The sequence below is a fragment of the Colletotrichum godetiae genome (assembly GCF_030913485.1).
Source record: "Colletotrichum godetiae strain CBS 193.32 chromosome Unknown BDP55scaffold_3, whole genome shotgun sequence".
Taxonomy (NCBI): domain Eukaryota; kingdom Fungi; phylum Ascomycota; class Sordariomycetes; order Glomerellales; family Glomerellaceae; genus Colletotrichum; species Colletotrichum godetiae.
In genome coordinates, this window is record NW_026851251.1 from 1,585,453 (window position 1) to 1,595,744 (window position 10,292).

Genomic DNA, 10,292 nt, shown 5'->3' on the forward strand with positions numbered 1-10,292 from the left:
CCATTGATGCGCTGGTGATGCGTTTTCTCCAGTCGTCCTTTCCCAGATGGCATCCGCAGTGCCATGATCAGAAGTCGCGACCGAAGAAAGCTCCATCATATGTTTTTTTCTCTCCTTCTATGCACAAGTTCGTTATTGAACCACGGAAGAAAAGCTGGAAATCGTATGGGTGCTTGTGGCCTTGATATAAGGTAGGCAGTGCTGCTGGCAAGGCTGTGTCGACTACGCGAAGTCAGACGTGGCGTTTTTAGTAGGGTCACATGGTTTTCAGCTCAGCATCTGAGCACCATGAATTGCTTCGCAGTAATCATGCCGGCGTAACGAACTTGGCTTCCTGACATTAGCGTACTCAGCCTGCAGGTCAGCCTCACTTGGACGGTTAAATACCTCAGTACGCTCCCCTTGCAACTGACTTCGTCCATCTCCGTTTCCAATTTCCTGACCTGATGAGTCAAGCCTTTTCCTCATAGCTTCAGAATGTCCCAAACAAATACGCGTGCGTCGTTCAACGCGGACATACTAACCACAGATTCACCGAGACAACTCCTGTTTACCGACGAATTCCTCAGAGAGAAAATTAACTCCCCTTTGGAAGACCCTGTGGTCACTCGGCCGCTTAAGACCTATTGGGTCGCATTTGAATCATCTCTCAGAAGAGGCCGCAACTGCCGCATCTTGCTCCGGATTGTAGCAGGATGTGTTGGTTGGACTTTGCTCAAGTGGGTTGCTACTGCATGTGGTATCAATGAAAAGATACTCGGTGCAGTTGATGACCTACTTCGCGCCATTTTTTGCATTTCATTGGCATTTGTGGGAACCTCGGTATACATGGATCTGGAAAGGGAAGCGATTTCGCTCGCCTCTTCAGTTGCCAGCATTGAGAACCCTATGTCCACGACCGCCACACCCCCACGACACAGTCATCCCGTAGTCCACGCGGATGCCGATAGTCAGGTGCCACAGACAACCATGACCCAAGTTCCCGATCAATCTACCGAACCAACAAGCAGTCTGTCCCAAGTTGGCCTTGATGAGGGCGGCGGATTTGCCCATTTGCAGATGCAATGGACGGAGCAGCGTCAAATCTTTGCTGTCAATCCCAAGCACCATGAGGATGAAACTCCACGACCTAGGACCAGCGAACCGGGAATCCATCCCAAGCCCGATCTGTCGAACGGATCATTCAAAGTGACTATGCGGCGGTCCTTCGGGTTCGAAGAGCTCACAGCAAATCCTAACTTCGCATTCACAAATGTCGATCAAGCGGCATTGGCAAACCTTCGTTTAGGGCTGAGAATCTACAAGGATCTATTCTTTGCTCACTCGAAACGTCTTTTCCCAGCCATCAGCTTACGCTTGGTTTCAATAGAGCCTAATCCGCGGAGAGTCAGAGCTCGTCTGGGACTGAGCCATACTTCCAGAACGTCCATTTGTGTTACTGGCCTTAAAAGGCCAGATGTCGTTGAGGAATTCGACAACATCATGTCCCGGGAAGGCTACAAAAACCTCTACGACCCATTGAAACTTTGCTACGAGCAAAGTGAAATCATCCGCTCAGCTGGCTCGGGCTCATACAATATCGATTCCTCTGAATTGGATACTTTCTGTGGTAGCTTGGTCGTCTTTGAGGGTTTAGATGGTTCCCAGAGAAAGTCAACCGTGGGCGGTATGATTGAGATTGACGGACAGACATTTGGTCTGACAACAAGCCACCGTCCCGAGGACGAGACCACTCCAGAAAGCGATGTTCCGTCACTGGCCGACCTCATCCGGGCATTCGACGCCGACGAAGGATATCATACTTTACAGCATGTTTTATCCTCGGCGCCACTGGCAAATCAACAAGACAATGACGAAACCCTCGGCACCCCCGCTTTGCATACATCTCATTCTACCCGCGATTCCGTGAAAGGCTCAAGCAGCAAGTCTGCTGTCTCTCTGAACTTGGATGACATCTGGGATGACTGGGACCTTCTTCCTATTGAACCAGAAAGCCGGTTACCGAACACTGTGCCCGCATCAAAGTCCCGCAGCAAGTATATATACATTGCTCGCTATTTCGATAGCACTAGCTTCGACTATGCCATGCCTTGGCGTGTGATCATCATCTCAGGCATGAGTGGCATCGTGGATGGCTTTCTGACCTCAAGCCCCTCATACACGCTGCTTGAAGTAGATCGCCCCCAGGAGTCATGGAACATTAGACTCAAGCGAGGAGGTAGGCAATATTAATTTCAGGTGTTTCAGAGTATTTCTAATGGTCATTTGACATGTTCCAGATCTTCAAGCAGGCGATTCAGGCTCCTGGGTTGTTCGGGAGGATGACCACAGCTTACTAGGCCTGGTTGTGGCGCGTTCAACGGGATCGGCCTACATGATTCCTTGGAAACAAGTGACTCAGAGTATCGAGAGGAAAAATAACCTAAAGGAGGGTGCCATCAAGTTACCGACATGGTCAAGCTCGTGGATGGGTCCTCGTAAACGAATTCCGGAGACGCAGTCGATGCCAGCCGCTGCGATTTCCATAAGCGAAAAGCTCGGCAAGAATCCGGTTGCCCGGCAGCGATCCGAAATACATCACCCAAAACGCGGCAGGAGAATATCGAGATACTTGCCTGCTGGCATGTTTCAATTGAAGATGAAAGCCATGCGGAGCAACTTGCTTGCGATGGAAGAGGAGCATCTCGTTGAAGATGAGCTTTCATGGTCAGGAACGACAACCTCGGACGGCCAAAGAAACTTCAGGAGTAAATTCACGTTTCTCGGTGACGACGATAATTGGCTAGCAGAGAACATCGACGTACCTCCAACAGAGAACGGCGGTATATCTCCACCAGAGCTCTTGAGCATCACAATTGCCGCACCACCTTATTGGTTTCTCTGGGTTCGGGCTGGGATGTTGGCGATCACTGTGCTGTCACTTTTCACCTTCCAGCCTTGGGCAGTCGCGATGGGGCTTTTTTTCTTAGCAGCATACATTGATTTTCCTTGCAATTGAAGTACCCTACCTCATCACTGCCTATTCCTGAGGCAAATAGAGGAGGTTCAGTACTATCGCAACTTCTCCCTAACGCCTCAGAGCCGCTTGACTATGTTTAACATCTTTCGAACACACGATACAAGCCCTTCAGATCAGCAACCTCCAACACAGCAGCCTTCATCAACGACGTAGTCGCAACCAACCTCGCTTTGAAGGCAGGGAAAAACACATGCTCAATCGCCCAGCGCACGTTTCTCCGTCGTTCTGCAAGCTGATCATCCACCTTGACCTCCTCATCATTCTCCTCAGCCTCCCCGCCAACCGTCGGTGGCAACTGCTCAGGCACATAGAAGGACGCCAACTCCTTCAAAAAGGCATCAAAACACAGCTTCTCATCCTCCCAGTTGACGCAAGGTCCTAGACGTAACAGGAAACGAGGCAGCTTGACCATGGCGGGCGTGTAGCCCTTGATCAGGAGGGGAATGGTGAGCAGCTCGCCGGCAGGGGAGACTTCGAGGGAAAAGTACTCGGCGAGCATTTCCCTTCGCTCAATCAGCTGGGAAGCCACCTTTTCGACAACTTCATCAATTTCAAAGTCCTCCTCGGGAGACTCGATGTTCGCCTTTTCAACCTCGGCGCCGATGCGGAGGATCTCTCGCAGATCCAGGGGCGGCGTAAAGCGGATGGTGCCAAAGTTACCGAAATCCGTCAGCCCGACTTGATAGCAGTACTCATAGCAGGTCCGACCGTAGTCAATGAGATACAACTTGACACCACCCTGAATAGCGGCTAATCGACGGCGTTCGTCGACGACACCGACAAATGTGTGATTTGCAAAGATTTCTGTGAGGTCGTTGTGCATATCTTCTCTTACCTCGGCCCGGAGCTCCTTGACGCTAGTAAGCCTCATTGGTGCGAAGGGTCTGTCGACCGTTTCGTACTGAATGTGCTCCGAGGCAGACAAGGCGTTCTCGTCAGCCACCCCGGTTGCGGCCGCAGCCAGGCCAGGAGATGCCTTGGAGGGCGTAGCAGCTGTGGCCGAGGGGAGCATGCTGGTGATTTTACGCAAGCTCGTATCAGTACGGACGAGGTTGTTAGAGTTCCTCCGTGGTCGTTTTGAGCCTGGTGTTTCTCTTGCGGGCGTGGATGGGGTACCTTCACCCTCGGCCTGAGGTGATATCTCCATCATCTGGCCACCCGGGAGCAAGCTCTGTGTCATGAATGTGCGACTCGTGTCCACCTCTGCCAGCTTGGAGCGTATGTGCTCGCATATTGACTGGATGACGTCATCCTCGTTGAGGAAATGCACTTCTTGCTTCGTAGGATGAACGTTGACGTCGACTCGGGCAGGGTCAATCTCGAGGCTGAGATAGATGAATGGCCGACCGCCCTTGGGTAGAAACGAGGCGTACAGCTGCTCGAGTGCCTTCCTTATGGTGGTTGACTCGACACACCTGTGATTGATGAATAGGAGAAATGTGGTCTTCTTGATGTTGTAATTGGCATTGGTGGCCCATCCGGTAGCCTTGAAACCCCAGCGGTCTTCAGAGGTTGAGAACTGCATCAATTCGTTGGCAACACTTGAGCCATAGATCTGCCGTATCCTGTCGATTTCAGTTGATGCGGCTTGGATAGACACACTGGTGCCCGATTCGCCGTGCTTCTTGCATGAGAAGCCCACTCCCTTACAGTGGATGGCGTAACGTCCAACAATGTCGATGATCTTGTTGTATTCCTCCGCAGGCGATCTGAAGGCTCTTCGACGTGTCGGTATGTTATAGAACATGTCTTCGACGCTGATCTGCGTACCCTGACGGCCAGCGGTGGGCTTGGGCTCGGCCGACTGACCGGGCTTTGCAGGAGCCAGCTTGCCGTCGAGGTATGTGGCACGCCATGCGCAGTTCGAGTCTTCGGTCTTGGTAGTCACGGATAGATGGGCGATGTGACTGATACTTGCTAGGGCTTCGCCTCTGAAGCCATATGTGGCAATGGAGGTAAGGTCCTCAAAGGCGGTGATCTTGGAGGTCGTATGACGCTCGCAGAGAATCTCCATGTCTTCTCTCTTGAGAAGAGTCAGAACGAACGGATAGATCTATGGGAAAGATGCATGCCATGTCATACCTGGATACCGCATCCATTGTCGGTGATTTGCAGAAGTTTGAGGCCACCCTCCTTGATCAATACCTCGAGGGTAGTGGCACCTGCGTCAACGGAATTCTCGATCAATTCTTTAAGGGCATTGACGGGGGCAACAATGATCTCTCCTGCGGCGATTTTGTTGACTACATTCTGATCGAGCGCCTGCACGTGCATGTCAGAAGTGTAGCACACGGAGTGAGGCGATAAGTGCAACTCACGCGAATGCGACGGGGCCCCTGAGAGTCCTCTGGGTCTTCCTCCGCCTTCCGCTTCGTGCCAGCAGAAGGAGCGGGATCGACTTCCATGAGGTCAGCCATGGCCGTCTGCAGTTCCGGGAAGGCTCGATGTTGCTAGCAGCCGGTGTAGGCAACGTAACACCATCAAAGTGAGGCAGAAAGACAGCTCAGTAGTGGTACATCATCCCACCAACGGCCCCGGCTAGTCGACCTTGAAGGACGTAGGTGACTAATGGAGGTGGTTACCGTGGGCAGGAACAATCTTCATATAGTGTTTGAGACACACCACCTCAAGTCTAGATTCGCTTTGGGACCTGGAGGTACGTTTGTAAGGTGAGGTAGTTGGGTGGAGGCGTGAATATGCCGACTGCCGGCCAGGTACGGATACAAACCAGGAGGATGAGCGTCGCGACTGCCGGGCCCACTACCCTGATTCTGGCGCGTCTTCACGTGAGTTGCTGTTTAGTCAGCCGAAACCACTTAATGGAGGGTGCTTGCCCTGCAACCTACTTTGGTGTACTCCGTAGTGTACGCAGTGTGTGCTTAGGTAAGTTCCCTCGGGCGCCTCAGATACCTAGGTACGTACGTGCCCACCTCACTGTCCCACATCCATCTGCATATCACTTCAATAACCTTCCATCTGAGTTGCTACAACGATATGCACCCTAAGGTAGAACGTCGATATGCCCCCAGACCCAATACCACGATTCACAGGCTTGCAGTAATCAACCTAATGTCGTCTTCACCGTTATCTGAGCAATGTGCACCGGACATAATTTTGCATAATACGGCACTCGGAATGCCGCTTCGGACGTTGATATTCGTCCATCCAGATGTATCCGTAACGATGCTAGCCTACCGTCGAATTCGCAAGACTGGATCGCGGAAAGATCATTTCTGATCGATCTTCGCAGTCATACGCTATTCGCAATGATGTCAGGCTTCGATCTGAGGCTGACCAGCCAGCCCTGGAAGCAAAGATCGCCAATGATCAAACTAGGGACTGTCGATGTAGTCCATCGATCAGATTCACCAAAGCCACCACCCTTGACACCCACAAACCCCTTGCGTGGAGGCTGTGGCGGCGTTCGACACTGAAAGTCTCCAACATTGAAGAAAATGTCACCCACCAATCCCAACCATCAGGTTCAAACGGAACCACAACTAGACCGATTGTATTCTGTCGAGAACGCCTAGAACTTTGGTCAAGGAGCCTGCTTTGCAGAAACCCTCTGAAGAAGCTCGTCCCTTGAACAGTGACTCAGACAGCGGCACACTCCGAGACATGCCCTGACCTCGGCCCAACATGAACGCCCTCATTGTTCGCTGGTGAAACCGCCAATGGAACAGAGAAGAGCAAGCCTTTGCCATCACTTGCACATTCACCAAATGCTTCGGATACCGAAAGTCTCGCCTCATGATCATGAATCCTGGCGAAGCAGAAGTCGACAAACAGGGCTTCTCGCGCACAAACCGCCACGATTGCCGCCAATAACCCAGGCCGACACATGGTCGTCGTTTGGGAACCGTGCACTTGCTCAGAACCGGCCAAAATATAACGACAAGCACCCGAGGTCCCGAACTGCCCGCACCAGCGCCGGCCGCCTGAGCATCTCTGCAGAGATTGCTGTACCCTCTCTTTGGACCATTGTCAGTCCAACACTAACCAACTCCACGTACACTGCTAGCGGCGCCTGCCATGTGCAAAGACGAGCCATCAGGAAGCACCGCAGGTGACGGCGTGGCCTCGACACGCGCCCATCTCTCGAGTGCGAGGTAAGTTGGCGCCCCTGGTCTCAAGCAGGCCCACCACTGCCACTACGTGCATGGTTGTAGTGTCACGTCTGACAGCGGGTCCAGCGGATGGAGCTCGAGACTACCTTCACCAGATCCTATCATTTCGGACCCATCCTTGACACCCGGCCGGCGTATCCCCCGAAGTCCTCTTGCTCCTCTGTCCCACGGTGAGAGTTTGATGGACATGCAAATCCCTCAGCCGTCGGGGTCACTTCAGCTTGGCAGGAAACGGGACATTGATGAGGTATTCGACGATAGTACGCCGCCGTCGCCCGATAAGCTACAACACGAGCTCGATCAGCAGCATCATGAGGCCAGGGAGGCCATGAATGCAAGTCGCAGGTTGACGACGAATACATCGGCGCCTCTTGACACCCAACCGCAATTCCAGTGGCCAGACAGCAAGCGGCGCAAGACACTCGCCTACCGAGTCAAGCCTCCTATTCGCAGTGCTAGCCCTCACTCCGGGCGTGGCTCCGAGCATGGCCACGAGGATGACAGCGGCCGCCAGAACACGGTCGAACGACAAGCCAGCCACGAATCAAACCCTCCAAGAAACGGTTGAGAAGCGGGCGTTTGGTGCCGCCACCATTGAAGCATCAACCTGTCCCATGATGCCATCCATGCAGGAACAGGACGACCTACCGCCCAACGTCCACCGGCAACGCAGCATCGCCCCTCTCTTACCAGAGTCTAGTATCCGTAGGGCCTCTCGATAGACCTAGGACCCCAGTACCTCGCGTGGCTCGGATACCTGTCGTTCTATCCGTACAGTACAGAGTATTCTACTCATGGGTTTCAGCTGACGGCGCCATGCCTCGATTACAACGGCTCATCAGCGACACGGCAGTGGAAAGAAATCCTGCCTCGGTCTTTCAGCTCCGGCAATGAGCATTGCGAACACGACTGACAGCTGTCGACAACACGACCGGAGTTGATAGGTAGTGCGGCTAGCTTTCCCACGTCGTGGTTTAGCTGCCGGCACCGCCACTATTCGGCGCCCCTCCTTCATTTCCTCTCCCCCATCTCCCCCCAAGCCAACGTGCGGCCACAGGACCTGGCTGCCATGCAAGGCCCGTTTCGAAACAACCTTAACCGTATGCGCCTTTCCCATTTGCGCTGCAAACAACCACTGTTCAGGGTGCCGAAGAGTCCATTTCAGGAACCTTCGCCCTCCCCCTTGCGACCCTTTCGCGGTCTAGCGCGCTGGAGACATCAAGAACGTAGAGGGCCGAATCCAGTGACAATCATGAAGATCGTTCGGCAGCGCCTCTTTTGTTTCAGGTCGATGCTCTCAAGACGGTTTCCTTTTCCCATTGCTTCTTCTTCTTCTTCTCATTCACATATTTTCTTGGATTTCTCCGTACTCTTCAGAGTCACCCGAGCGGCACAACTCAACGCCTCGTGTTTGCAACAGGCGGCGTCTTCACCCTCCCTGGAATAGCAAATAGACAATTACAAACCCCTGCCGCGTCTTTCCGCTTCCAGCTGTTCGCATCCACTACACTTCCCAATATGTCCATCAGCGTTTCAACTTTGGGTGGTGGTCTCCGTCGCTCGGACGAATGCGAACATGTGGTGGTGTCCTCTCCCGCCGGCAGCCCAAAGTCTCAATTCTCAACCATCAGGAAAACTGCCTCGTTTCTTTTCGCCAGTACTCCGTAAAGCACACCAATTCAAAATCTTCTCACATCCCTCAATTTCTTTCGATTCCGCTGATCAGCTGAACGGTCAAGGGTGTCGTCCGTGGTTTTCAATATTGCAAAAGTATATCCACCCAAAGATGCACAATGACCGAATGAAAAACTCTTTTGAGCCACCAATAATCTGCCCGGCTCCGTCTCGGAGATTTTTCCCAACCGTAACAAGCAACCTCCAGCACTTCCCCTACACCTCTTCATCCCGTTCCCCTGGCTAGTAACTCAGTGGTTGGATCCACCGCAAGCCCGTTTTGTTTCGTTTCGTTTCCTCTCTCGTTTCCCTGTCCCTCCTTTCGGTTGGGCTTCTGGGGTAAAATAAAGGCACGCACGAACGATTTGACTACACAGGACGAGAGACAAAAAGAGTGAGATGCCCGAGGAGGGGGGGAAGAAGACGATGGTCAACTCCAGACCCCCTGAACATCACATCTTTTTCTCTCACCTCATCTCTCAAGTCCCGCTCAGTCTGTTACTCTCTTACTTTGTTGGGGGATGCTGCCCACATTACGGCACACGACCGAAGGAAAGATCTGCGGAAACGTCGACGATGAAGAAACGGACATACATGCCCATCAGCTGACGGCATGAAGAAAGCTCGCCCTCGAGACTGGGCAGGCTAACGCCGCCACAGAAGCACAAAACCAAACACAACAGTCGAGCCAATACCGAAGAAAGCAAACTGGTATGCAACACACGGAGAGACACAGAGCTGTCAGAGACTATGACTCGAGCCAATGGCAACATCAATCCATCCCGAACGTCCAAACAAGAACCATGGACCTCCCGAGGAAAACTCCCGATAATCCCTCCCCCCTCCACCATCCTTCTCTTCCTCCCTCCCACTCTCTTCCATCCTCGGCCCCATCTCATATCGCCCACTCTCGCTTCTCATCACCTAAGATCATGGGTTATATGCAATGGTTCATCGGCAAGAGAGGGGAAAATGGGGCCCAAAACCAGACCGAGCGATTATCATCCATCCTCACCCAATGCTTCAAGCGGACGGCGGCACCAATCCAATACCAGGGCCGGGTTATACCTTCCAATGCGGATGCAACTAAGAGCCACGCGAAATGACACACACTTCCGCATGCACCACTTGCATTGGACACAAGGGACGCAAAAACGCAACGCAACGCACGCAGATGGGTACAATAGGACGCGCGCATCCGCATCCGCCGGCTGCCCGGCTGGGCGCCTGAATGGGCACGGGCGAGCTTTTGCAGAAGTCGCAGATTTGACTTGCGCAGTAGACTGCAGAGAAGGGAGGGCCAGGCAGGGGTGGCCGAAGGGGGAAACGAAACGTTGAATGGGGGTGTTCAAGTGAGTGACCAATCCTTTTCTTTGCAGTCTTATGAACCAAGGTGGTTTAAATTATCTACGGGCCTGTTGTTGCAGTGGCAGCCGAACATGTTCTTTGCTCTAGCCGCCTCTCCTCCC

The 10,292-nt window shown here is 53.0% G+C and overlaps 3 protein-coding genes across 3 annotated transcripts; 2 read left to right on the forward strand and 1 right to left on the reverse strand.

Moving 5' to 3' along the window:
• Positions 1-232: 232 nt before the first annotated feature.
• Positions 233-3,047, forward strand: BDP55DRAFT_216483 (uncharacterized protein). Its single transcript, XM_060566040.1, has 3 exons — positions 233-391; positions 457-2,218; positions 2,280-3,047. The coding sequence occupies exons 2-3, from the start codon at positions 478-480 to the stop codon at positions 2,996-2,998; spliced, it is 2,460 nt and encodes an 819-aa protein (XP_060435864.1). The 5' UTR covers positions 233-391; positions 457-477; the 3' UTR covers positions 2,999-3,047.
• A 48-nt stretch (positions 3,048-3,095) lies between these two features.
• Positions 3,096-5,436, reverse strand: BDP55DRAFT_540721 (DNA mismatch repair protein MutL; the record flags this gene model as incomplete). The annotated part of the gene is made up of 3 exons (XM_060568147.1): positions 3,096-5,042; positions 5,102-5,281; positions 5,338-5,436. The coding sequence occupies 3 exons, from the start codon at positions 5,434-5,436 to the stop codon at positions 3,096-3,098; spliced, it is 2,226 nt and encodes a 741-aa protein (XP_060435865.1).
• Positions 5,437-6,754: 1,318 nt separating this feature from the next.
• On the forward strand, positions 6,755-7,968 carry BDP55DRAFT_216551 (uncharacterized protein). Its single transcript, XM_060566041.1, has 2 exons — positions 6,755-7,131; positions 7,216-7,968. The coding sequence occupies exons 1-2, from the start codon at positions 7,055-7,057 to the stop codon at positions 7,715-7,717; spliced, it is 579 nt and encodes a 192-aa protein (XP_060435866.1). The 5' UTR covers positions 6,755-7,054; the 3' UTR covers positions 7,718-7,968.
• The last annotated feature ends 2,324 nt before the right edge of the window (positions 7,969-10,292 follow it).

Bases quoted from the DNA above. Each gene is read 5' to 3' on its own strand.
- BDP55DRAFT_216483 (XM_060566040.1), top strand. From the start codon at position 478: ATGTCCCAAACAAATACGCGTGCGTCGTTCAACGCGGACATACTAACC. The intron at 2,219-2,279 runs GTAGGCAATATT...GACATGTTCCAG, and splicing joins CATTAGACTCAAGCGAGGAG to ATCTTCAAGCAGGCGATTCA.
- BDP55DRAFT_216551 (XM_060566041.1), top strand. From the start codon at position 7,055: ATGTGCAAAGACGAGCCATCAGGAAGCACCGCAGGTGACGGCGTGGCC. The intron at 7,132-7,215 runs GTAAGTTGGCGC...CAGCGGGTCCAG, and splicing joins GCCCATCTCTCGAGTGCGAG to CGGATGGAGCTCGAGACTAC.